Consider the following 26,761-nt stretch of genomic DNA (forward strand, 5'->3'; position numbering starts at 1 on the left):
CCCATCAACAGCTCTCCCTTGCTGCCCTCCCATCCTGGGGGAAGGGAAGAGGGACACGAGGTATCCTGGCTCTAGTGCAGTGACTCCAGGGACCCCAAGATGTCCACTTTGGGAGGACACTCTGCCAGGGAAAACTACTTAAGACCCCAAGAGAAAAAGGATGGAAACAGATGGAAGGGGGACAGAGGATCTCCTTCACCTCTTTCCCCACCTAAGGCTTGGGGCTCAGGATTCTCATTTTCCTGCTACTTACAGTAAGTGGAAATTCCCAATACTTGTGGCTAATCTGTGTCTAGGGGGGAGTCCCGCTCTCTGGACATGGCAGGTGGGCAAGAGGGGATTGGGGACAGAGTTCTGGGAGACTTATAAACAATCACAGAGCATTGCCTCGAATGAAAGGCTGTCACCAGATCTCAGGTCGCAAGGGACTTTTGAAGCCCAGTACCCCTCCTGTCACACAGTAAGACACAGTACTCCCCTTTCTCTAAGGACAGTCCCAAAATCAAGGACAAAGACCTAAAGCGACCTTAACAGACTGCCTCCTGCCACACCTGCCCAGGGGTTCTTCCCACTCTGATCCTTGCTTCTCCTAAACGTTCAGGGCTGGAGAAGGTCCTGCAGTTGGGTGGGAGCAGGTCTCAGGAGTGGGTCTTGGGTGAGTGTGGCTCTGCAGGATCAGGAGTTCAGTGTCAAGACATGGTGGCAGCCTGAGCCTGTGTAAGGGAGCATCTGGTGCACCACAGAGTCAGTACGTGTGTATGTCAGGCATGTGAGGGCCCTCATGGGGCATAGAACTTCCTGCTGCACTCACTACCTATTAGGTTTTCTGCCAGGATGTCACCAGAAGCTCAGGGATCTCTGGCCCTTCTAGAAGTGCCAGGCAGGGCTGTCGCCACCTCTCACCACTTTTTATCTACTCTGAACAATTCGCGCAAGACCCATGGACTGAGCCTGGGTTGGCACTCACTCTTCCCCTGACCTTTCCATCTGCAGTGTGCTAGCTGGGGAACGTGGCCCGTCCGTCAGGCCTGATGATCACACTGTAGAGAAAGAAATTTATTTTTATTTATGCATTGTTACATTTATTTATTTATTTATTTATTTTGAGACAGCATCTTACGCTGTCACCCAGGCTGGAGTGCAGTGGCGTGATCTCGGCTCACTGCAACCTTTGCCTCCCAGATTTGAGTGATCTTCCTGCCTCAGCCTCCGGAGGAGCTGGGACTACAGGCATGCGCCACCACACCCAGCTAATTTTCGTATTTTTAGTAGAGGCAATTTCTCCTTGTTAGCCAGGCTGGTCTCAAACTCCTGACCTCAGGTGATCTGCCGGTCTCAGCCTCTCAAAGTGCTGGGATTACAAGCATAAGCCACTGTGCCTGGCCTATGTATTTATTTTTTTGAGACGGAGTTTTGCTCTTGTCACGCAGGCTGGAGTGCAATGGCACGATCTCAGCTCACTGCAACCTCTGCCTTCCTGGTTCAAGTGATTCTCCTGCCTCAGCCTCCCGAGGAGCTGGAATTACAGGCGCCCACCACCACGTCCGGCTAATTTTTGTATTTTTAGTAGAGACAGGGTTTCACCATTTTGGCCAGGCTGGTCTCGAACTCCTGACCTCAGGTGATCCACTCTCCTCGGCCTCCCAAAGTGCTGGGATTACAAGCATAAGCCACCGCGACCGGCAATTTCTGCATTGTTACTTTTAAGTGACAAGTAAACATTGTATATATTTATGCTGTGAAATATGATGTATATACTGTGGTGCAGGGGAAGAAATTTCTAACCTCCCAGGTATCCTATCAGCTGGGAGGAAGCTGACCCCACAGCAGGAGGGAAAGAGGTAAGATTAGCACAGAACTCGCAGTGCGGGTGGAACTCAGCAACACTGAGTCTCCCTTCCCTGTGCAATCCCATGAAGATCGGAGGAACCCTTGTGCGCCTTTGGGAAAGGGACTTCCTCCCTATAGGCAGGAGGGTAGCTGAGATGACCGCGAGCCAGTTAGAGGAATTTCGCTGCCTCCAGCCCCGCAGCCCGCCGCAGTGCCAAATAACAGACGGCAGAGGGCGCTCCTACCAAACCTTTCCCATGCCGCGGAGGGTGCGAGGACCGGAACTTTGCGAGCCGAGAAAGTTCTGATCTTTTCCCGCAGTGTTCTGATCTTTGCCCGCAGTGTACCGGGGATTGAGCTGGGGGCCGGGCTCGGGTAGGAATAGGGATGAGAGGGGCTCATAAGTAGAACCCCCCCCCTTTTTTTTTTTTGAGACGGAGTGTCACTCTGCCGCCAGGCTGGAATGCAGTGTGGCGCGATCTCGGCTCACTGCAACCTCTGCCTCCTGGGATTACAGGCGTGAGCCACCGCACGCGGCCAGAGAACCCCCCCCCTTTTTTTTTTTTTTTTTTTTTTTTTTGCTCCCCGCCAGCAGAGACATGGGGTGGTCCCTTCCTCAACCCCACGCCAAACCCAAACCCTGAAACAGTGTCCCGCACATCTGCCGGGTCCAAGTGAGAGTCCCCTAGCCACACCCCTGCAATTCCTTGCGGCCCTCTACTAAAGGCTCCGTTCCAAGAAGTGAGGGTGAGAGGTCGGGCGGTAGCTCACACCTGTAATGCGGAAGCTTTGGGAGGCCGTGAGTTATGATCATGTCACTGGACTCCAGCCTGAGTCAGAGTGACAGACAGAGACCCCTGTCTCTATTTTTAAAAAGAAGTCCGGGCACGGTGGCTCACGCCCCTAATCCCAGCATTTTGGGAGGCCGAGGTGGGAGGATCGCTTGAGCCCAGGAGTTCAAGACCAGCCTGAGCTATATAGTGAGACCTCGTCTATACTAAAAGTTAAAAAAAATAGCCAAGCGTAGTGGTGCGCGTCTGAGTAGTACCAGCTACTCAGGAGGCTGAGATGGGAGGATCGCTTGAGCCTGGGAGGTGGAGACTGCAGTGAGCCGAAATAGCGCCACTGCACTCCAGTCTGGGCGATACAGTCTCAATAATAGTAATAATAATAATAATAATAAAGTGGGGGTGAAGCGTGTTCACGCAGGAGCTTGTAGTTTGGGAGTGGGACCGCGTCAGTGTGGCTATCCGGGCTCCGGATGGGTGGGGAAAGGGGTGGCTTAAGGGCGGGCACTGCTGCTGAGCGTCAAGTACCGCTAGGTGGCGCTCGAAGCCCGCGTCACAGAGAAGCGCGGCCTTTCGAACACCTGTGCTCAAGAGGGGGCGGGCTTGGAGACCCGAGAGGGCTGCAGGAAGAAAGAGCCTGGACCCTAGGATCCTCCCTGAAACAGCGGGATGGCCTGGGTACACGGGGCCATTGGGCAGCCATCGTTCTCCGGAGGCTTAAAAGGGGCGAGGTGAAGAGGGGGGCAAAAGCGTGGCAGGCGCTGCGAGGGAGAAAGGAGGCATCCCCCGGCCTTCCCCAGGACCTGGAGGGGTGGGAGACTGTCGTCGGCACACCTGCCTCTCTGAATTTATGGATTCCGTTCTGAGGCTGCTAGGAGAAGAATTCGGGGTCTTAGAGGCCACATTTGGCCCGGGAGTCAAACATACAAGGGCACGCTCATCTGTTTTTCTCCCAGGATACGCGGGTCTGTGTATGACCAGCTGCTCTGAGCTTGCGACTGGGAGGGCAGAGGGTGTAGACTCCCGCGTCCCGGGGCTCCCTTCCTCGCTCTTCCTTCGGACACCCACAGCAGCTGCTCCTGGGGAATCTGCCCCCAAGTTTCGAGGAACTGCCCCCCAGCGCCCAGGAGGAAAGGGGAATGGGGCTGTAAACGTGTCTAATTCAGACCCGTTCCCCAGATCGGAATTAGTTTCTCGCGGACACCTCCGCGCCGCGGGCCATTCTCTGCCTGGGGCCTTTCTTGGACCGATCCGTAGGGCCTCGACTGGCTTCCACGGCGCTTGCAAATTAGAGACTCTGATGCCTCAAATTTGTGGTGTCCTGCCTCCAGCTCATCCCCCTCTCCCGAGGCTTGGCCTAAAGGCACCATCCCTGCCACTCCTCACCCCCTGAATTCAGTCGGGGGCCTGTGTGGAGGGAAAGGAAAACCTGGAGAGACCAAGTGGCTGCACTGCCACCGCGCAGGCATGGATCCTGCCTGGCCGCCGTCTGGGAACTCGAGATCCGAGGAGGGGCAAAAGCCGCCGGCGCCGGGGTCAGGCCTGGTGGACCCGAGCTCCTTGGTGAGACCTGGACCCACCGTCTTCTCCTTCAAAAGCACAGGGTGGCAGCGGGGAAAGGATACGTTCCCATTGAAGGGGCGATGGAAAACTGGAATCAGAGACTGAAGGAGGCGGGGCATGGGACCCCGGAAGATGCCTCCCAGACGTTTCAGGCCTGCTTGCCCGGCTCCGGAGGTCTTAGCAGCATCCTCGGAGGTTGCCAAACACCTGGGAAGGGGGTAGGTGGAGCTTGAAAGGACTCTGGGTCTCTCTTTGGGAATGCAAAGTCCCCTCAACTCTCCTGGCCCTCCCATCCGCCCCCCACTCGCGCCAGCGTGTGGTAGCCCCGAGCCTAGCACGCTGAGATGTGGGAAGGTGTGGGTCTGCCCAGTGGGTGGCCCCGACAGAACGAATCCGAGGTCCTGGGAGGAATTGGGAGACGTGAAGAGTTGGGTATCTGCCGCCCCAAGGTGGGGCCGTCCGCTTCGCAGTTTCGGCTCTGCGGGCGGCGCGGCCTCGCGCGGAATCTAGCCAGCCCCTGAGAGTCCCCGCCCCCTCCCCGAGGCCCAAGGTATTAGTGCTGCTTGATCAGACCTCATTTCCTGAGAAAATGGAAACATATCCAGGGTCCTTAATAAAGTGAACGACGAGGCTTCGGTGTAATTGGGCTTCCGTTTGGTGGCTATTTCCTTAAACTGAGAGTGGAAAAAAATGTAAACTCACAGCGCTCAGATGTAATTATATGATTATCAAAAGGAGTGCAGGATGGATTAGCCGAGCAACGACCTAGAGTCTGAGAAATGGGCAGGCACAAACGCTTACTCAGACCAAGGGACCCAGAAGTCCCGGACTTCCACACCAGCCCCGCATCCAAGCGCGCGCCTTTGAAACCTTCGGCCTCTCCTGCCAGCCAGAGACCCGCCCTGCCGTTGCCATCGGGACACGCGGGATCTTTATTTATACGCTGGGGTGGGTCTTTTCCTTCCTCGCAGAGGAGGAGCGTCCTCTAAGGCAAGGGGGGGGGGCTGGCTACGAGTCCCCTGACCGCCTGCCCGGCCCGCGTGCGCTGGCTGCATATTTCTATGCATAATCCAATTTTCTCCGTGACTATCTAGTTAAACTCTTTAACAACAGCTACATAATTAGAATTTGGATTCCCATTAATTTTCCTTGGGCCTCGAACCATTTGCAGCTCACACTGGTAATTAATGCGATACATCACTAACTTTACCCAGCGCAGGCCGGCCCGGCTCAGGTCGCTCGGCCAGCGCCTGGCGCCCTCGAGCGGGACCCTGACTCCTGACCCTGCTTCCCAGGTGGGAGCCGTTTTCCTCCTTCCAAAGCCAGATGCCTCGGGCCCGCGAACCAAAAGCCTTCTTTCCAGGAAATTTCACAATTAAAAATATTTATCGGGAGCAGATTTACGTTTCTGGGTTTCCAGTCTCGGGGCGTCTGGGTAGGCTATTAAGAGTAATTAGCATCTTTTGCGCATGCAGATTTACTTCGCTCATTGCCACATAACTCATCCCTAAAAGCCGGCGCAGGCGAAAGCAGGCGCCGCCGGCGGAGCCGCTGCCACAGCTACCGCCGCTGCCCGCCCGAGCCCCCCTCCCCTCCTGCGCTGCCCGCTCCCAGTCTCTCCGGCCCGAGTTGTCCGCTCCAGGCCCCAGACGCTGAACACGGAACGAAAAGGCTTCCATCCATCCTGGAGACCTGGAGACGAGTGACGCCAGAGCGACCTCGTGCGGTTGGGGAAGGCCCAGACTAGGCTCTCCAGGCTGGGGCCGCGCCGTCTGGACCCCAGGCATTGCGACCACGCATGTGTGTGCACCACCGAGTGGGCGCTTCTGTGTGTGCACGCTCACGTGCGCGCGAGTGCACAGGAGTATGGTTGCTAGTGCGCGTTCCTGAGAGCGCGAAGGGGCGCGTGGAAAACGAGCTGATCACCATCCTCCCCTTCCCTGCAGCCCACCGGTTCCCAGGACGACGCTCAAACGTCAGTCCTAGGCCACCCACCTAGGGCACTGAGTTTCAGAGGGAGACTCGGGCCCCTACCTTGCCTCGAATTCCCTTCTACAGAGCCAGTTCCATCCAGCCAAACGGCCTGGAGCACTCAGCGCCCAGCCGGGGGAACTGGGAGGCCCAACACCCGGCTGCAGCCGAGCGCATGGCTGGCCTGGTACCGGTGAGAGGCCGCCAGAGAAAGCGCAGGCGGAGCCGGGGGTCACTGAACAGAGACTTTCAGGGCCGCTGGGGGGCGGCTGGAGACGATGAGGCCACGCGACTGAAGGGATTGGGGGGTGAGGAGTGGTGGTGGGGGCGGACAAAGGGACAACGTGGCGGTGGACGAACCAGGGCCAGAGAGGGCCGCTGTGGCTCCCGCTCTTCGGGCCGAGGCACCCACCACGGGTTCGTTATTAACGCGCTGGGAAGTCCGCAATCCGCCCAACTTTCTTCTCTTTAATGAGCCTAGAAGAAGAGGCTGCCCTGAAGGGGTTTGTTCATTAAAGATGTAGCTGGAGGAATATTGTCTCATTAATTATCTGGTTTTAATTACACTCCTACCCTTTGAATCCGGAGATGGGAAAAGTTGATTTGGTGGCGCCGCCCCCTTTAGCTTAAAGGGTCGGCCTGGCTAGGGGACCAGGAGGGGCTGCATGGGGACTGCTTGCTCCCGGGAGTGTGTGGGCAGGAGTCTGGTGTATATCCGGCCAAGAATCCCTTTGCGGCGTGTCTCCATGCCTGGGTGTGTGTGTATGGACCTCCGTGTGTCTGCGTGTGTGTGACCACGTGCGGCTGAGAGGCCATGTAGACGTGACTTGGGTGTCTATGTGTGCTCCCTGCCTGTGTGTAGTTCTGTGTCTGGGTGTACATATGGGTAGCTGAGTGTGTCTATAGACAGGCCCGAGCAGGGGTCTAAGTGAACAGCAATGTGACTGGGTAACTGTGTCTGTGGTGTCTAAGACGGTGGCTTCCTGCCCGTCAGCTCAAGTGACAGTGACCTCATCTCTGGGTCTCTGCATATATCCCCATGTAGATGAATGTTGTGGGGCGGGGTGGGGGTCCATGGCTGGGGCATCCCAGGAGCTGGACTACTCCAAGGACATGGCTCGGTTTCCAGGGTCCCCAGAGCTGGGACGCCGCCGGGAAACCATGGTCCTGGAGGGGAGGGAGTTATTTGAGGGGGTGCTTGTCCCTGCCTCGTCCCTTGTCAGGCCCCGCGCGGCGCTAAAGCGGGGGCCGTTTTCCCTTTAAATCGCGGACAGTTTGACAGGGGACATTAAGGACCCGGCTGCTCAGGCTGAGCAGATCATAAAACCGGACAGGCAATTTCTGCTCCCGCCAAATAGCCGGGCAAACTCGTTCTGCATCTTTGGTTTTAATGCACTAAACTGGCAGCTAAGCAGGGAGCGAGCAAAAGGGGGGTGGGAAGCCCCCCCCCCCACATACACGGGCGCACACACCGGCACAGGCGCAAACACTCCTTCACACCCTTGGACCCCACGCCCCGCCCCGGCCCCCCCAACACCGGAGGAATTATCAACTAGAATTTGATTAATATGCAAATCGCAGGCAAACAGCTCCATATAATTCTTTCAGTGGAGAGTAATTAATCACCAGTTAAAGCAAATTAATACATATATCAATTTTGTCAGAAACATGCTTAGTTCAATCGCCCGTAAAATTGAAGTTTGAAGTATTAAGAGGCTCTGCAGAAACGCCAGGACTAAAACTTTCAAATTGATCCTATTTAGTAATCAATCAGGCTCTCCCCTCAGGTTAATCTGCCTAATTTTTCATCTCAAATCATACACTTTACTGACACGCCATCTAGCAAACAGTCGATAAAAAGTTAACAAAAATGATAACGACTCCAGCCAGAGCCATTGTGCAGGGCGGGTGGGCGGCCGCGGCTTTGATTGCATTTCGGGGTGGTTGGGGACTTGGTTTTTCACTGGGGCACCGGTTTGGAGGTTCCCCAGACAGTGGAAGCCTCCCTTTCCCACCAACTCTTGTCTGCTACTGGCTGCCCTCTCTGCAAATGGACTGTTCTCAGAACATCAGAACACGAGCAGCATTTCCACTGAAGTCACCTAAACCAGCTAGCCCCTGCCCTACTCCCATGTTTGCATAAACTGTCAGGAAGCCGGTGCCCTGTGTGCTTGTGGCAACTGTGAGCTGTGACTCTGTCACTTGCCTGTATTGTATGTATAAAGTGGGGATGGTGTATATGTTTAACAGCCAAGGTTTATCTGCTTAATTCTTATGTATGCTACTAGCTGCCCATATTTGGGCAGGTTTGCTGTGTCTTATGTGACTGCACTGTGTTTTCCAGGCATCCTGTGTGTCTGTGGGTCACTGTGGGTGTGTATCGGGTTTCTGCAGTGTTGGTCTGTGTAACTGGGTGCCTGCCTTGTGTGTGTTTGGATTGTTTCTGAGGTGTGCTTGTGTTGGGTGTGGGCCTGTGGGCCTGTCTGGGCTTACCCTTCATTTCCATGCGGACATGCAGTCCCAGGGAGACCTCAGGCAGATGGATCAATAGGCCCCATTATAGACATCAGGAGAGAGGAGACAGTCCCTATAGAGACCCAGACACTTCACCTTGAACAGCCTCTGGGAGATGGAAGGGGTCACCTCTTCCCTACCTTGGTCCCTATCCCAGCTCTGGGTTGGCAGAGGTGTGTGAGAAAGGGGAGAAGAAAGCTCTCATTTCTTGTTGGAGGAGGCTCCCAACTTGGATCTCCCTTTCTGAAGAGCCTTGGGCCCCTGAATTTGGGAAGGGTTGGGGTACAGACACTCAGGGATGCCTCCATCCCATGTGCTCAGATGTCACGTCCACACTCAGATCCATTGGTTACATGGATACCCTCAGGTAACTAAGCTCCCTTCCCCACTTCATCCACCCCCATTCACAGACAAATAGCCACATCCAGCTCTCCATGGGGAAGTGTGCACATGCCCACATGCACACACCAATGCACAGCAATCCTTGCACACACTTGCACACATACAAACCAGATTCCAAAGTGGGCAGGACTCATTCACTCCCAACTCTGCTTGCAGCCATGCGCATATTGCCATTTGTACCCTCCCCACTTTGGGCAGGGCTGAGCCCCCACGGGGAGGAGGAACTTCCTTTGACTGAGCTGGGGGAAGCTAGGCCTTCAAGCGCTACCTGGAACTGGAGCAGCCAAGGGCAGGTCTACAGGTCACTCCAAAGACAAAGGTTCAGCCCGGTGACCAGCTTGAATGGGAGAAGGCAGGCAGGGCAGCCTGGCCATCACCCAACTGCACAACAGAGGATGCCCCTACCCCCGCAACCTGTTTTCAAAGAAGCAGAGTCCATGCCTATATAGTGCCTATTCGACGGCCTCAGCTGCCCTCAGAATAAACTTCAACCCAGGCTGAAAGTTCTCCATCCCATCTTCTACTTCGTCCTCTCCTGAGTCCTCTTCCTGTCAGGCCATGTGGTCCCTGCCCCCAGCATTGTAAATGTAAATTTCAGTAGCCAGCTTGGCTAAAATGTTTGGAGCTAGGATTCTGGTTGTCTGCCTGTAGCTTCAATTCCACATCAATATTCATTCTCCCAGCTATCTGCTCACACCAGCTCCCTGCACACCTCACACACCCTGGGCATCGTTTACCTGCTGGTTACACCCACTCAGTGACAGCTTTACTCTTTTCCTCTCCATTGAGCAAATTTAGTTACACCTAGCTGCACACACACTAGTTTGCAACAATCAGTTGCAGGAACGCAGCATCACACACCCAGTCCCACGCTCCGTTTCCATCAATCAGCCGCACATGCTCAGTTTCTCAGTTGCACATACTTGATGACACACTCAGGAACATGCCCTTGCTAGTCCCCATGCAGCCTGCCACACACACACCCACAGCCCCAAATCTCTCCCAGAACTGGCAGCTATTAGGAGAAGACGGGGTGATTTGCAGATGGCAGTCCTGGACTTGGAAGTGCAGATGTGGGGCCCCAGGAACACTCAAGGTGGGAATGCTCCTCCCTCCAGGGTGCTGGTCCCCAGGAACCCCCACCTTCCTTTGCCCCAGTCCCAGGAGCCTGTTCTCTAGGAGATGTGGCCTGTGGACACACCCGGGGGTCAGATTCTAGGCTCTCCAAGACCTGTCAGTGTCTGCCAGGGACCTCCACTCCGCACATGTACAGTCCAGGGATGCAGCCAGTTCCCACACACCCCTTTGCACACCTACAGCCTAACCACCACTACCCAGCACAACCAGTTCTACTCCCCTCCATTCCCACCCACTTCAAAGCCACATGTACTTCACTTTACAACAGCAGCCTCCTACTCGCTGACCCCTGTGACTCCAGCCCATTCAGATTCTCTGTCCCTTCTTCCACATGCTTTGTAGCCCCTGACCTTACTAACCTGCCCCCTTATCTGGCTGCCCTCTCTATATCCCCGGGCTTTCTGTGGTGCCCTCTCAGATGCATGTGTTTGGGGAGCATATGTATTGTCCCCACAAATCACTTTCTGGGCTCCAAGAGGGGCTAGTTGTTGCCGGTGGGAAGCCAAGCCCAGGTGCCTCCGGGTTCAGGTGACTGGAAAAGCCAGGGCAGGGTGAGTGGACTTCCCCGGACCTGGCGGCTCAGAGGGATGGAGAGGTGGGGGAGGGGGTCCCCGCGGCGACGGGAAGGGGCGGAGGGTAGGCGCGCGGCCCCAGCTCGTCCCTTTCAGGGGGGACTCATGCATCAAACTTCAATTTTCCGGACGATTGAATTAGTGATTTTTTTTCTCCTGAACTAAAATACACTTAAGTCTTTGGGATTAATTACCACGTTCTGGTCCCTCAGACTGGAGTATTACTTATCGGAGCTGCGTCTGACACCGGCCCGACACCTCGTAAAATAAGGAACTGTGCCTCTCTGCCTCACCCCGCGCCGCTCGCCAGGCCACCAAGCCGGGAAAGGCGGAGCGAGGGGAAGCCGAACAAGCGGGATCGGCCGTCCGCGCGCCGAGGGGTTCCCAGACTGGAGAGCAGAAACTACCCGCGTCCCGGGACTTGGCAAGCCCCGCCGAGCCCCGGGACACAACGGGGAAGGGAGAGACAAAGCCGAGCCGCCTCTCCTGGCCAGCCCGGAACCGAAAGTGGGTCCGTAGAGAGCCCAGAGTCCTGGGGGAACAGATGGGCAAAGGGCTCTAGGAGGTGATGGAACTCAGGCCCGAAGGGCAGGCAGCCCACAGGATACCAAGCCTTAACGAACTACGCCAGAAGAATGGGCGTAGGGCCCACAGCCCCTCACACAACCCAGGCCAAGCTCACTCGTACACTCAGACCAGGAGAAGAAACAGACACGCAATACACAAGCCCCGCTCCCTTGGAGCCTACACTTGGGCGAACACACCACTGCTGTTTGCAGTATCCCGAGACAGGCCCGGCAGGCATGAGCTAAGAGCCCTCGGGCCCGAACTTGGGATTTGAGGCTCTCTCACATCGCCGGTCCCAGCGGCAGCGCCTGAGGCACAGCCAAGACCATCCGAGGTCCCCGGGCCGCGCGCAGGTAGCAGACTTCTTCAGAACTAGGGGAGCTAAAGAGAGAGTGGGCTTAGAGCCCAGGCCTCCCTGGATCCCAGATCCTCGCCTCCGCCTACAGCCAAGCCCCTCAGCTTTTGCCCAGAGCTGCTGACTTCCTCGCCGCCTCCCTGCGCAATGGGACCTAGAGATAAGCCCCAAGCCCGGGTGCTAGTCCAGGCAGAGTCGGGTGCTAGTCCAGGCAGAGTCGGGTGCTAGTCCAGGCAGAGTCCAGTGCTAGTCCGCGGCCTCAACAGAGCTGTCGGCTGGGCTCCGGAAGCCCACCCGGAACCTGATGGAGGCAGCGAATTCCTCAGAGCAGAGGACACTGCGGAGTGGCTCGAATCCACTTCCCACATTGTGCGGGACCGAGCGCGCAGGGCGCTCTCGCGTGGCCTCCTTAGCTGGGGTTCAGCCGAGGCTCCCACGTACACTTCGTTACCCCTTCCCCCCGCCGCAGCTCTGGTCCTTCCTTCCACTGGCTCTCTTCTCTGGCCTATGGAAACAACGAATTACTTTTCGCCTTTCAAGGCCCGGGTCCCAGGCCACCTCCTCTGTGAAGCCGCCAACACCCTGGTAGCTGCCTCTCAGTGTTTTGCAACTGGCACGGCCCTGTCCCTCGGTCTGCTCTACTAGCGCTGGGGGTGCTGCGAGTCTTGCCCACTAGACTAGGAGCTCCTTGAGGGCAGGAACCGAATCTGATTCGTTTCAATTTTCCCAGCCCCCCTGCGCGGCCTGGCGCAGAAAAGACGCGCAATAAACATTTGCTGAATTGAATTGCGTTTTCTCCTTATTTTATTAATCCTTCCCCTTCCTTCTTTCATTCTTTCTTTTCCTCCTTCCTTCCTCCCTCGTTATTTTTTATTTCTTGGTTATATTCAATTGTCATGTTTTTCAGGCTCATTAAATCCATTTAGAGACAAAAGACTAAAAGGCAGAAGGGGAAGGGCGGGGGAGGAGAGAGGGGGAAGGGAGGGGAGGAGGCAGGCCGGAGAAGCAAACAAATAACCCGCTTTAACTAGACGGGCGGATAAATGGCCCCGTTTCTCCTCAGCCCCGACGCGCCTGCTTAGCTGCGCGCCCCGCGGGCGCCGCAGCTCCGGTGGGCTCAGCCCTGGGGCCGCCGCCCCCAGCCCAAAGGGACCCAGCGGGGCCAGGCCCAGGGCCGCGAAGCAGAGAGCGGCCGGAGGTGCCAGGGCCGCTTCATTGGGATTCATGAGCGTGTTGGGCGGGCGGCCTGGGGCTTCGGGCGCGGGGCGGGGGCCGAGTGGGGGGGTGCGCACGGCGGGCGCAGATGCCCGGGTGACCGCCCCGCCGCGGTCCCTGCGCCGCCTTTGTGCCGAGGAGGCGCGCGCGGGGACCTAATCCATCAAATTGTCTACAAATTGTGAAGAAAATTCAAAAACCATATGGTCGCCAGCGCCGGCGCGCTCTGGGCTGCGGAGGGCCGCGGCCGTGCCCGCACCGGGAGCCGCGGGGGGCTGGGCCCGGCTATTGTCGCCTGTCAGCGGCCGCCCAGGCCCATTCGTCCCGGCCTTCATGGTCCGCGCTCCGAATTACAGACCCATCCATCCTAAGAGAGGGCAATTTTTGTCGCCCGGGAGGAACCAGCCGCATGCCTGCCCCGCTGCCCTGCCGTCTCCTTCCTTCTCTGCTCCTTCTCTCTCTTCTCTCTTCCCATTCTTTTTTTCTCCCTGTGTCTCTGTCTCCCTTTCTCCGTTTCTCTGTTTCTCTCTCTTTTCCTCTTTTTCTCCGTCCTGTCTCTGTGGCTCTCCGCTTTCTCTCTCTGCTTTTGGAGTGTCTTTCTGTGCTCCTATTTTTTTTTTTCCTGTTTCTCTCTGTCTCTTCGTTTCCTCCTGGACACGCACGTTCCTGGCTCGGGCCCGGGGGCCCCATCGCCGCCCGAGACCAGATGCGCATTTCTCACATCAATTTTGCGGAGAAAGAGAGCCCAGCGGCCCGGAGGCGGGACCCCACTCCGGTGACAGCGGCTACTCGCCAGCCCAGCGACAACAAAAGCCCGGAGAGAAACCCACTCTGTCCAGGAAAGTGAAAGCGGCCTCAGCCCCCGCCCCAGCCGGCCTTGGGGCGCCGCAGACCCGAGAGAGTCCTTGCAAGATCCATACCTCTGCCCCCAGCGGTGTGCCGGGGTGTGGAGGCAGAATTGGTTAATGTTGCCAGAAATTCACACCAGCTCCCAGACGCTTGGGCTTACAGTTCCAGGTGCCCACATTGAAATTCAGCCTGGCCTTGATGCCTTTTAGCCTTTGGCCCCCTACTCCCCAAGGATGAGGCCCTCGGGGCTAGAATCGAAACTTGGGAACCCAAGGCTCCACCCCGCGTCTGACTGAGTGATACCTGCAGCGCTCCCGGGGCTCAGCCCTGTTTTCGGGGAGTGCAGGGAGAATGCCCTTGGGTCTGGGGTGGGATGCAGGAAATGCAGGGCAAGACCCCCTCCCACCCTTTGTTCAACACAAATTAATGTTGTACTGTGGTGTGCCCCCACATACACAGGCATTTTCTCCCAGCATTTCACGGCTCGTTTTTTACCCCGACCTGGCGAAGCCCGCTTCTCTCCCGATTTAGCAGCTGCCTCAGGTTTATGCGCAAGAGGCGCCTCCTCCTGCTGCTTCCCCCTCGCCCTTCACTCTTAAGCCTGTCCTGAAAATCCCCCCCAAATCTCCAAGGCTGGGGCGACCGGCACGAAGAGCCGCAAGAAGCCCAGCCTGCCGCTGCTTCTCGGAAACGGGCCCACCACTCAGACACGGTCGCCGCCGGTTCTAGTAAAATGGCAAAGACTTTATTTATTGGAGAAAGAGGCCTTGGGTACAGTCTAGGGAGGAGAGGGGAAGGGAGGAGCAGGGAAGGGGCACTCGCAGCCCACTCACATCCAGCCACCCTCCTCTGGCCAAGTCGGGTAGGAGTGGGGTGTTCGAAGTGGCAAGAGAGACCCAGAGCTGTGGAGGAGGTGAGGTGAGGGCTTGGGTCGGCCTCCTCTCTGTCTCTGTCACATGCAAAAAAATTCTAAAAAGAGTACAAAATAATTATAGGGCTTTGGGTTCTGTTTTCGATGGTTGGTTGGTTGGATTTCCCCCTGCATTGTCCCTAAGAGCCGGACTCCAACAGTCAGTCCGAGGAAATGCGGGAGGGAGGGAGGAATCTTAAAAACAGCATTAGTGGGCATTAGGAGGCAGAAATGGCATCGAAAACAGACTTTTCTCTCAGAGGGTGGGGAGGAAAGATCGATTTTGAAACTTGCAAGTCAGGACCCGACTGCCCACCTCTTCCCTTCCCACATGAGGAAAAAAGGCCCGAGGAAATAGAAGTCAACTGCAATAAGGCCGAGGGAGGCGAGGAAGGAGCGGGCCGGTGCATTCGCCACATGCAGAGAAAAATCAAAACAGCCGGAGCTGCCCCTCCTCTAGACCGCAGGGTTAGTGTTCCCCGCCCTGGTTTCTGTCTCGCCCTCAGCAAACCCGGCAGCCCGAGAGCTTTGAAAACATCGAAATCTCCGAGATTTAAAAAATAATAATAAAAGAAAGGAAAAATCAGGCTGCGGTGGGAAGAACCCGCTATATAGGTTTAAATATTTATATAGAAGCCATACAGAATTGCACGGCGAGGGCTTCCGGGGCGGCGGAGGCCGCTGGTGGCGGCCGGCCCGGCCGGCCAGCCTGGGTTTATTGCTTCGAGAGGGAAGAGGCGGCTGCCAGGAGCCGAGTCCGGGGCCAGGGACAGGGGAGGAGGCGGGAGTTGGCAGAGGAGGTCCCAGCTCCCCTCGGCGGTCCGGTCCGGGAGGCGTTGGGCTTTCGAGCGCTAGGAGCCCAGGGCGGCGGAAGACCCGGGGCGCCGCTCAATCGTCCACGTCGATCTCTTCGTCTTCCTCGTCCTCCGAGCAGTCCTGGCTGCTGGCCGGCTGGTCCGTGAGCGGAGAGGCAGGCGAGAGCTGCAGGGCGCCAGCGCCCGGGGCCTTCGGGGCGCCTGGGGGGAGGACCGGAGAGCCGGGCCTCGACTTGGCCCTGCCGCAGCCGCCGCCACCGCCGGCTGTGGCCTCCGAGTTCTGCTCGAGTTCGGCCAGCGCCACGATGTCCATCTGCCCGCTGGGGCCCAGTTTCTTGGCGGACTCTACGTCGGCCTTCATCTCCTCCAGGTCCCGCTTGAGCTTAGCGCGCCGATTTTGGAACCAGGTGATGACTTGCGCGTTGGTGAGGCCCAGCTGCTGCGCGATTTGGTCGCGATCGGCGGGGGACAGGTACTTCTGGTATAGAAAGCGCTTTTCCAATTCATAGATCTGGTGGTTGGTGAAGGCCGTGCGCGACTTTCGCCGCTTCTTAGGGGTCTGCCGCTGCCCAAAGATGGTCATACCGTCGCGGCCTGGGAGGAAAGGACAGTGTAGACTCGCGTTGGGAGAGAGGAAGCCCACCCTGGCTCTCGCCCCCGTAACTCCGTAACCCACCCAGGCCCGTCCGGCCTGCAGTCTACCAATGTTCCCTTCTCAGATTTAATTCAGCCTCCAGGACCAGGGCAAGTCTTGGCTATGGCAAACCATCTCCTGTCTTTGGTCTCCCAGAAGTCCCTAGGAAAAATTGTTTTGGTCTCTGCCCCCTACCTAAGAGTTGGTTTGAAAGACCCAAAGTCTCTAAGGGTATGAGAAAGCCAGACAGAGAACCCTAATTGCGGTGTGAATGTTGGTTCTCCATCCCTTCCCAATCACTTCAACTCTACCCTACCCATAAGGTCCCCAGCAAAAGACTCTCGATTCCCCACGCCGAGCAGCAGGGCTAAGAGCGCCCAGGACACTGGGAACGCAAGGGAGCCCGGCAAAGCAAGCAGACTGCGGAAAGAGCTTGGCCACCCTTCTCCTGCCACCCCCCAGCTCTGGCCTACCCAGAGGTCCCTAGGAAATAAGGATTGGGTCCCGTCCCACATATCTTCACTCCCATAAGCAGCTGCTCAGGCTGGAAGGCCCTGGCGGCCGGAGAGGGCAGAGGCGAGCAGAGGCATAGGGGACGAAGCGCGCAGGGCACAGGGCGCGAGGCGCTGGGTGCAGGGGAACCCAGCAGCTGCGCCTACCTTCGGCTGCCTGCAGAACGCTGACCTCCAGCCCCTTAAACGTCTTGCTGGCGAGCTCCTCCAGCGCGCACAGCGGCGAGGTCTGCGAGAGCAGCGCGCGGCCCGCCAGGGGCAAGCCGCCCGGCGCGTGCTTGTCCGCGGCGGCCAGCAGGTGCGCCGCCCCGCACAGCGAGTAACTTCTCCGCACAGACGGCTTGTTGAGGATGTCCTCGATGCTGAACGGCGTCAGTGGCTTGTTGGAGTTGGCAGGCGGAGGCAGGTGGTCCAGCGGGCTGCGCCGCCGCTCCTCCCCCGGCGCCGCCTTGCCGTCCTCCTTGGAAGTCATCTCGGCCTTGTTCGGGGGCCCGGCCGGGGCGGCTCGGGCCGCGGGGACCCAGCCCGCGGGCAGCTCGGGCGCCGGACGGCGCGGGCAGGCAGCGGCGGGTGGAAAGGAGGCCGCACTGGGCAGGGCGCGGGCCGGGCGCGGGGCCGATTAGCGCGGCGGCTGAGGAGGCGAGAACAGCGTGGGGCCCCGGGAAGAGGGCGCTGACGCGGGCGCCGCTGCTGCTGGGGCTTCCAGCAATCCGGGGCCGGAGCCGGGGCGCGCTGCGCGGGGCTCCAGTTTCGCCAACCCCGGTGCTATTTAAAGGTGTCAGGTGGCTCGGCAGTGGCTCCTGGCCCCGGGTCCTGGCGGCCGCAGTTGGAAGAGCCGAGGCGAGGGCGCCGATCCCGGACTGCGAGGGAGGCGGAGAGACGGGGCAATTGACTATTGCTAACAAGTTAGCCTTGATCGGGGTGTAATCAATTATCTGCAGCGGCACTTCTTTCTCTTTCTCTCTCCTTTCTCCCTTTCTCCTCTCTTCTTTCTCTCTGTTCTCTCCTCCTGTTCTCGCTCTCCCTCCCTCCCTCTCTCTTCTCTCTTCTCTGCTCCCCCCTTCTCTCTCCTTCTCTCCCTCTCCCTCGCCCTCTCTTTCACTCTCTGTCTGTCCAATGCAGGCGGCTGTAAGTTGGGAAGCTCATTAATTAGCGGGCCGGGGGTAGGAGGAGCCGGCTGGAATTAGCCTGCCTAATGCGCCTGTCAGTCCGGGCGCTGCGCCGCGCTCGGCCCGAGCTGTTTGTAAATTACATTAGCTGCTCCTTTATTGCACCCGAACCTCGGGCGACTGAAAAGCCACCGCCCCCACCCCAAACTGCGAGCCGCGCTCCTGGCGCACCCGCCTCCCGCCGGCCTAGCTGCAATGACCGCACCGGCCCGAAGGTCTCGGTCTCTCCGACCCGGGATGTGGAGCCCGAAAGAGTGGTGGGAACCCCAGCCCGGGAGGGACGCGGCCGCCGCTCGGGCCAGGTAGGACCAGGAGCCCGGGTGGGCCCCGCTGCCACCCAGCGTGGACTTTGCGGAGCTGAGATCAAGAGCCCAGCGCCTCTACCTCTGACCCTCTTGCCCCTCTACCTCTGACCCTCTTGCCCCTCACCCCACTGCCTCGGCGACGCGCCTGGGGAGAGGGAATCTGAAGCCCTCCTGCGCTGGCCCGCAGGAGGTCAGAGCCGGCTGCGCAGCCTTGGGTGGGCGACGCGGGAAGGGGGTGGAGGACCCAGGGGTTGGGGGGGGGCGGCTAGTCGGAGAGCTCAGCCTTCTCCACGCGGAGAGGCGGAGGAGGGAATTGTTGGCGGCTCTGGACGCCTCTCCCCGGCCTGATTCCGAAGCGGCCGCCCTACCTCCTCCGGCAATCTTGCTCACTTTCCTCCGGCAGCCGCTCCCCAGGCTGGCTGGGGCCACCAACGGCCTGATGATGGGCGTCTGAAGAGTAGCCAGGCCAGGTGCCGGGGCTAACGGGGCCGGCTCCGTGCCTCCCTGCTGCGCTCCGCCCGGGCCCCGGCCGGGGCCCCGCTGCCGGCCCCGCCTAGCCCAGCGCCCGGCTTGAGTGCATGGCCAGGCCGACTCCAGCTGTTCCGGATGCGGGGCGGGGGCCCGGCGGGAGCCAGGCCGCGGCTGGGGCTTTGCTCTCAGGAACTCGCAGGGAGGCCAGGCTTCCAGTTAGGCTGGGGCTAAAGACCTTAGGGCCCGGGATCTGTGAATATCGGGAGAACATGTTGTGTGCATTGTTACTTGAAGGTGTTTGTGTTTTTGAATGTGTGTTTGTGTGTGGTTCTCCATGCGTATATTTGTGTAAATGTGTGTGAACCTGTGGGTATATAGGTGTGTTTGAACTCAGCTATTTCTTTCATTTCCCTGAGGCATTCCAGCAGGGCTGTGCCCTCAGGCCTTCCTGTCTTGCTACCCCATTCTGTTTATGTGGGGCCACTGGCCTCCTTACTAATTTTCCATTTCTGCCCTTGGAGAAAGGAGGAGAGGACCTAGAGGGGGTTGGAGTCCAGGGAGAAGGGCTGTTCCCCTCCCACACACACACAGCCCCGGCCCTGGCTTTGTTTGTAAACTCCTGGGTGGGCGGTGAGGTTGGGCATTGGGCAGCACCGCTTGGACCAGAAAAGGGCCCAGAGAGGCCAAAGTGAGGATTTGTGGCCCAGGCCAAGGGTTGGAATGGGAAGATTAGGATTTCTTGCCCCCTCTCCCCTCATATCTAACCCCAGAGAGGGAGTGAGCTAAGCTGGGCTCCGGGTCGGGAAGCAGGTTCTTTCTCTGGATGCCTCAGCGTAGGGGGCCTCTGCACAGCAGAGATAGGTTTCATGATCTCACCTTCAGTTGTTTGTTTGGAATTGTGGCTGGCAGCTCTCTGGAGTAAAAAGGGCAGTGTAGGGAGAAAGGGTTCTTGTTTGGTGCCCCAGTGCTGTGAATGTTGGGAAGAACCCCTACCCTCTAACTCATCTTTGTCCCCACTCATTTTCGGGGTGGGAGTAAGCGAGTGGGGGGAAGACAAATGCTCAGAGGCAGGATTGGTGAGAATGGGAATCACAGTTCCCTCAGAGCTGCAGACCCACTCCAGGGCAGACCTGTCTCTACTCTTCTGCGCTGCCCTGGGAGCCACGAGGTGATGCTGGGCCTAGCAACAGAGGAGTCAGAGCCTAGAGACCAGCAGAGACGGACCAGTGGGAGAGGGCGTCGGGGAGCTGAATCTGGGTGGCTTGGAAGCTCTGGGGCCAAGAGGGGTCAGTCCTCTCACTTCCTGCCCTCAGGATCCCATTTCAGCCTTTTCCTGCCATAACCCCAACCCCCTGACCCAGAGCCTCAGGCAAGTGAGGCTAGCAGGGAGGCTGGGAGGCCCCTCTAGATCCAGGAACCAGGACCCTTGGATCCCAATAGAGAGAAAGAGAAAGAGAGAGAGAGAGAGAGAGTTCCTCCCATACTTCCACACCCTTCCTGTCCTCTTCAGTCTTTGCATCGCATCTGGTACTAGCCCACAGGATAGGACTTTAAGGACGAGCCAAGCCCCTGCTGTTGCCCATCTCCCAGACCCTCAAGACCAGCGGAGTTCAGGGTTACTGGGAAGCTGACAGGAAGGGGAACATGAACTGGGGAGCAGAAGGGTCCCTCTGCTTGGCGTGTTCTTAATGTCTTATCCTGCTGGCTAGTACTGAGATCTTTAGTCTTCAGCCACACCATGTCAAAAGGAACAGGACGTTTCACAATCATCTGCTGAGTTACCTCCACCACCAACACCAAACCTCTTCTTCCCTGGCTGACCTGTACCTGCTGTCCAATCCTATGGCTTGGCTCTTTTGACCTAATTGGTTGGCCTCTTGGTTAAACACACTTGGGCACACCATATGGCTGGGGTGTGGAGTGCAGTGTGAGGTGCAGGGATGTGGGGAAGTCTGTGGTATCACCCTGTGTTCTGTTGTTTTGATTCACCCAGATCCCCTTATCCAGGCCACCTTTGGAAACCAGCCCACCTGCTACACCAACCTTTTCCCAACACCGTGGTCCCACCCCTACCTCCGCTGCTGAAAAACCGCATTGTGTGGGGGTCTGGAATCTTCTGGACTCCTGGGAGCCCAATCCGCTTGCCTCTTGTACCCCTCTTGCAGAGCAATGAGGTATGTTTTGGGTTTGTGTACTGACCCCTACCTGCCTCCTCTGCCAGACCTGAGGGCAGGAGGCTTCCTCTGGGTATTCCAGTTCATCTCGGACCTTCGAAGTCCTAGGAGACACCGGGCTCCCGCTGAATATCGGTCGAATGACTTTCCATAGAGCAAATGGGGTATACATGATTGTGCAATGTGGAGGGGAATGGTTTGGGCCCCTCAGAGGAGTTTAGAGATTAGGAGGATTCCAGAAATGAGTAACACAGGGTCAGTGCGGGTAGAGCCAGCCCTGACATTCTGGGCTCCAATCTTTCTGCCCAATCCCCTGCTGAGCCCCCATGCTGGGGCAAGGCAGACACTCTGGGGGTCTCCCCACCCCCAGTCAGCTGGGCCAGCATCTTCTCACCTGGAGCTGAAAGCAGCTGATTCCCAGGGTCTGCTCCACAGAGGGAATACCTGTCTTCAGAGCATAATCTATATGCTACCATGATCCTGAATTCCTGTTTGCTGCTTAAACAGCCAGGGTCCAGGTTTATTCTTTCTCAGTGGATAGGGAAGGGATCATTCTGCCAAAAATCTGCTTTCCCTCAGTTTAGGGAATATTCCAGACAAAGAAGAGGGAAACAGCATTTCATGAATTGCCACAATAAGGGGACCCTGCAGACCCAAACAAAACAGGTTAAACCTTAACACAGGAGAAGAATTCGCTTAAACCCCCAAAGACTCCATTGGATTCACTCTGGATTGTTTTGGTACCCCCATTCATTTCCAGATGATTTGTATAAGCACCAGCATTGACTCTCAGGCCAGAGTTCCTTTAGAGAAAAGGGTCTGACACTGCTTGAAACAAGTTAACTTGGCCAGCAGTGCGGATCATTTTACTGTTGTTGTTGTTGTCCCATGAAGACCTGCTACTCTGACACTCTGTGTGGAATTCAGAGTGTTTCTTCTACTATGGAAGTGGACTATGATAAACGGCCTCCTGCCACCCAGGCTAAGTCAGTACTGCCCACTTGGTTTTTACATTTTGCCCTGGGCCACTGTCTGCAGTAACAGCAACAATAACCATGACAATAAATACCATAAGCCCTTACCTTGTGCCTGGCTCCAGGCTAAGAGTTTTATTCATTTCATTTATTACTCACAATCTTTCTAGGTAGCTATGCTCTTACCCCGATTTTACATAACAGGAAAATGAGGCCCAGAGAAGTTAAGTAACCCATCCAAAGTCACACAGCCTGTTTTGGAGTGATCAGGATTGGAACACTGTCCTTTTGTTTTGTTTTGTTTCTTATTCAAGTCTGTCCCCTTAATTCCTGAACCAGGGGGTTCTTAACCAGAGGTCCCCCAAGGGCTCTTTGAATGGGCTTCAGGGGCTCTGTAAATCTCAGAAATTTATATGTGTACCCAGGTGGGCACATTTTTCTGGGAGCAATATTATATAACACCCAGGATTCTCAAAGCGGGTGGGGATCCAGAAAAGGTAAAGGCTGGAATCAGGCCACTGTAGGGAAGGGAGGCAAGCCATTGGGGAAGGGGGATGGAAGCGGCCTCCTCCCAGGCCTGGGGAGCAGGGAGGCAGCTGCTTCAAAATTCAGCCTGGGCTCCAAGCCTGCTCCTGGACCTGCCCTGCTTTTTCTGGCCACACCCAGCTCTTAGGACCTCAGCTGGCAGGAAGACGTGGGGCACCATCTGAGGGCAGGACACTCCTTTGGTCCCCTCCCTGATTCTCCCCTTCCCTACTTCTTTTGTGAGCTGAATTCCTTCAGAGCACCGTGACAAGGTGACCATACCACATGCACCAGCCTCCTCCAGGCACTGTAATCCTGCTTGGAAGGAGCGGGGAGTGCTTGCCCTTTGGAAGTATTGGGGGGCATAGACAGACCACTGAGTGACAGAGACAGGAAGGGAGGAGAAGAGACAAGTTCCCAGAGATGCTCAAGTCCTGGGTGCCCACTCTCTGCAGCCTCTAGAACAGCCTTCTCTTTTGGTTCCAAGCTTTTGCTCCCCTCATCCAAGGGTTGGGATGATTTGTGTCCCTTCCTTTCCTGGCACCTCCTGCTCTGTCTCTAGTGCTCAACTCATTTCCTGGTGGAAACCTTCTCTGCCCTGTTCAGCTCCTCTGCGCTCCTTAGCACATTCCCCTGGATGTCACTGTCATATTGCCAAGAATGTGTTGCTTTGTCTGTCTGTCCTGCCTCTCTCTCTCCATCTGTTGTGAACTTGGGAAGGAAGGACCTGAATCACCTCTCCATGCCCCTATGCCAGCCCAGCATACACCAAGGGGTCCAAGCATTTGTTGAGTAAATAAACTAAATAAATAAACAAGGGACAAAAATGGAGCCAGACAGGGAACTTAGCCTGTGCCTCAGAGAGAGGACCAGGGGTAGGTGTATTGGTTTTGCCAGCTGCCTGCAGATGCATGCGGTGCTCCTACTGCTCACACCAATATACTCAGAGGGGCCCAGAAGCCTCATTCTCTAATGCTTTTTGGCTATGGAGTGAGTTTCCTGGGTTGTGGACCCAGCTGTGGTGGTGTGGTCTGACTTAGTAATGAACTTCCTTCATTTGCTTTTTTTGTTTGTTTTTGAGATGAGGTCTCACTATGTCACCCAGGATGGAGTGCAGTAGCACAATCTGGGCTCACTGCAGCCTCGACCTGCTAGGCTCAAGTGATCCTCCCACCTCAGCCTCCCAAGTAGCTGGGACCAAAGGAGCATGCCACCAAGCCCAGCTAATTTTTGTATTTTTTGTAGGGATGGAGTTTCATGATGTTGCCCAGGCTGGATTTTTTTTTAAATAGGATTAAGGCCGGGCGCAGTGGCTGGGCCTGTAATCCCAGCACTTTGGGAGGTCGAGGAGGGCAGATCACTTGAGGTCAGCAGTTTGAGACCAGCCTGGCGAACATGGTGAAACCCTGTTTCTACTAAAAATACAAAAATTAGCCAGGTGTTATGGTATGCTCCTGTAGTCCCAGCTTCTCGGAGGTTGAGGCAGGAGAACTGCTTGAACCTGGGAGTTGGAGGTTGCAGTGAGCCGAGATCGCACCACTGCACTTTAGCCTGGGTGACAGAGCAAGACGCTGTCAAAAAAAAAAAAAAAAGAAAGAAAGAAAGAAAGAAAGAAAAGAAAAGGAAAGGAAAGAAAGAAAATAGGATTGACCCCCCCATCATTCGTTGGGCCCAGAAGCAGAGAGGAAGAATGGACAGAAGATGGGAGGTGATGGGCAGGCAGGAGTGGCAGGAAACAGACACCCACACGGCACTCCAGTAGCCCAGGGGTCTGTGAAGAGGATAAAGTAACCTAAGTGAGCATGTGTGTGTGTGTTGGGGGGGGGCGCGGTGTGGGGGGAGAGTCTGGTTCTGTTCCTGATGGAGGTGGCATTTGAGTTGAACTTTGTAAAACCAGAAGCATGTAAATAGGTGCAGGAGCAGGGACCATCCTGGAGGCAAAGGGAACAGCCGAGCACAAGCCCGAAGATGCCACCCTAAGAGAGGTTCCAGAGTTCCCTATAGCTCCTCCCTCTGTTGTCCTGGCGGTGAGCTACTGGGTAAGGGTGAAACCCTTAGTCTCTTGTTTATCGGCAGCAGGTCTGCAGCCTAGAGCCAGGGGCTGCTGGACTCCTGGGATGGCTATTTATTTATGGGGTGGGGTGAGGGGTGGGGATGGGATGAGAGAGGCTGCTTTCCTGGGCCTACAATTGGAGTTCCCTTCTCCTTGCCATCCCCAGAAACTCCAAGAGCTGACCCTCTGTCTTACTAACTCAAACGGCCCAGAAACATCAAAGTCTGACCAAAAACCGTTAATGGTAGTCAGCTCCCTCCCTTTCACAGAGGTCTCACTACTGTCGGGGGGCGCCGGGCGCAGGCCGGGCATGGGGCCTGAGCTTAGGCCAGGTGGAAAGGTGGAAGGACCTAGTTGGGACAGACGAAGAGACCGAGGAGCCGCCCGCCCGGCTAAATGGACACAGGAAAGGCCTGAGTCAGGCTTCTCATAATAAATAAACTGCACGTGAATAATTCAGCAGTCGCGCGGGGGCCGGTTGCATTAGCGCCGCCGCCGCCCCGCGGCGCCCAATTCCCCGCGGAGGGGAGTAGCCAATTAAGGCACTTGAAAAGGGAGTCGGGTAGAAGATCCCCCGCCCACCAGTATCCTGGATTTACCCAGGTCGAGTTCAGAGAGCCTCCCCGGTCCCAACCCCCTCGGGCCCCATGGGTCAGGGGGCCGCCTGCTGGGAAGCGCTACCTCAGCTAAGCCGCTCAGGTGTCCCGAGACTCCGGGCAAGGGAAGACAGGCGGCGAGACGGAGCCAGAATAAGGGATGCGGACGTCTGACCTGTGGAAAACCCAGCATCTGCAGTGCCCAGCCGCACAGGGAACGTGGGCGGCGTGGTTCCAAGCAAAGTGAAGACGCCAGGCTCGGATCTGTGCTCAGAGCCGGGATCCCTCCGGGCTGCTTCGTCCTGGCCAGGACTTTCCTTGCCCTGAAGTGAGGCGCCAGGGAAGCTGCAGGGCCCTCCGCCCTCTCTGAACTCCCACGTACTTGGGCCTCTCCCAGCCTTTCTTGGACCTGTGGATGCAATTCCTGCAGGACCAGACTCCCCTGTCTCCCCGCGGCCCCCTAGGTACACTCCGTAACTTCCGAAACCTTATTTCGTTCGCGCGAAACCCGGCCCCTTTGGCTCTTCCCACTTCCCACAAGTCCCTGGGTTCCCGATCCTGAGAGATTGCATTCATCCCATCTCACACCCACCAACGCTCAATCCCTCCAGTTCCTCCCCAGCCCCCTCACTTCCATTAATTAGGTCGACTCCCTTCCTTCGCCGCCCCCTCCTGTCCCCACTCAGCCTCCCTACACCTATGCGGCGAGCCTCGGGCCAAGACCTCCGCCCTGGCTCCGCCAGTCCTGCGGGGGCCGGCATGCACCAGACCTCAAAAGGGATCTTCACGGGAATTCCGCATAGCCAGATCCCAAGCCTCCAGGGAGGCCACCAGCCCTCCCCCATCTTCTTCTTCCTCCTCCGTCTCCTTTCCTCTTCCCTCCGCCTCTACGTATTTCTTTCTATTCGTTTCTTTTCGTTTGGTGAGGTGCCACCCGCCACAGCCCTGTCCCCTAGGGAGAGGCCTGGACTAACTTTGCCGTCCTCGTGGCCTTAGCCCGGACTGTGAGTCTCGAGCGGCTTCCGAGAGGCAGCTCGGGTGTCTTCGCAGAGACAGGTGAGGTGGGCTGGCGATTCCCTAGCCTCAGATGGCTCTGCCACCAGCCAGCTCTGTGATCCTGGGTAAGTCTTTCAACCTCTCTGAGTCTTGACGTTGGTAAAAGTCAGGAGATTTAGAGAAGGTGTTGGGAGACTAAATCTTTTCATTCGTTTGAGAAAGGGAGTCGCCTGTGTTGGGACCTAAGGAGGAAGTGAGGTTCTTGAGAATTCTAGATCTGAAATGGCCGTTTGTTTTAACGAGTATTTTGGGAGCAGCTGATAACTGCTTTTTATTTTTATTTTTATTTTTTACAGCCGATGGGGTGCCAGGCATTAGAAACCTTCCCTCCAATCCTCACCATGTCTCCATTTTGCCAAAGAAGAAACTGAGGTTAAGGTCGCGATGCTCTGGCCAGCATCACAGGTGGGATTCGAACGCAGATGGGGTTTGGAGCAGCTCTTGTGTTTAAGCCACACAGTCTGACGTTAGACGGGTGAATCCAGCCCTCGCAGGGCCTGGAGTGACCTAAGCCGAGAGGAGCTGGGCTGAATCTCCAGGCGTTCCTTTCTTTCTGCCCTAGGAAAGCTTTGAAATTCTTATTTTCAGGTAAACGATTTTGGCAGTGCCCGGAGAAGGATAGAAGTAAGACCTAAAGAGGAACTTTCCGCATGTTATGGGAGAGCCCCTGGGGCGAGGAGGCCAGGGCAGCCTTCCCCAGGCCAAGGGAGCAGCCATCGCTCTTGGATCTGTTTTTCCTCAAGCGTCTGTCCTGTGGGGCCTAGTCCCCAAGCGGCAGTCCTGGACCTAACGGGAGAAGGGGCT

General features: G+C 56.9%; 1 protein-coding gene across 1 annotated transcript; it reads right to left on the reverse strand.

Moving 5' to 3' along the window:
* Positions 1-14,548: 14,548 nt before the first annotated feature.
* On the reverse strand, positions 14,549-17,754 carry LBX1 (ladybird homeobox 1). Its single transcript, XM_034931759.3, has 2 exons — positions 16,782-17,754; positions 14,549-16,082 (listed from the first exon to the last, which is right to left on the reverse strand). The coding sequence occupies exons 1-2, from the start codon at positions 17,104-17,106 to the stop codon at positions 15,562-15,564; spliced, it is 846 nt and encodes a 281-aa protein (XP_034787650.1). The 5' UTR covers positions 17,107-17,754; the 3' UTR covers positions 14,549-15,561.
* Between the last annotated feature and the right edge of the window lie 9,007 nt (positions 17,755-26,761).

This window comes from Pan paniscus, chromosome 8, assembly GCF_029289425.2.
Source record: "Pan paniscus chromosome 8, NHGRI_mPanPan1-v2.0_pri, whole genome shotgun sequence".
NCBI lineage: Eukaryota > Metazoa > Chordata > Mammalia > Primates > Hominidae > Pan > Pan paniscus.

What these genes read in the sequence shown, in the direction of transcription:
- LBX1 (XM_034931759.3), bottom strand. Translation starts at nt 17,106, where the DNA reads ATGACTTCCAAGGAGGACGGCAAGGCGGCGCCGGGGGAGGAGCGGCGG. An exon ending in CGTTCTGCAGGCAGCCGAAG is followed by an intron (nt 16,083 to 16,781) that starts GTAGGCGCAGCT and finishes CTTTCCTCCCAG; the next exon opens with GCCGCGACGGTATGACCATC.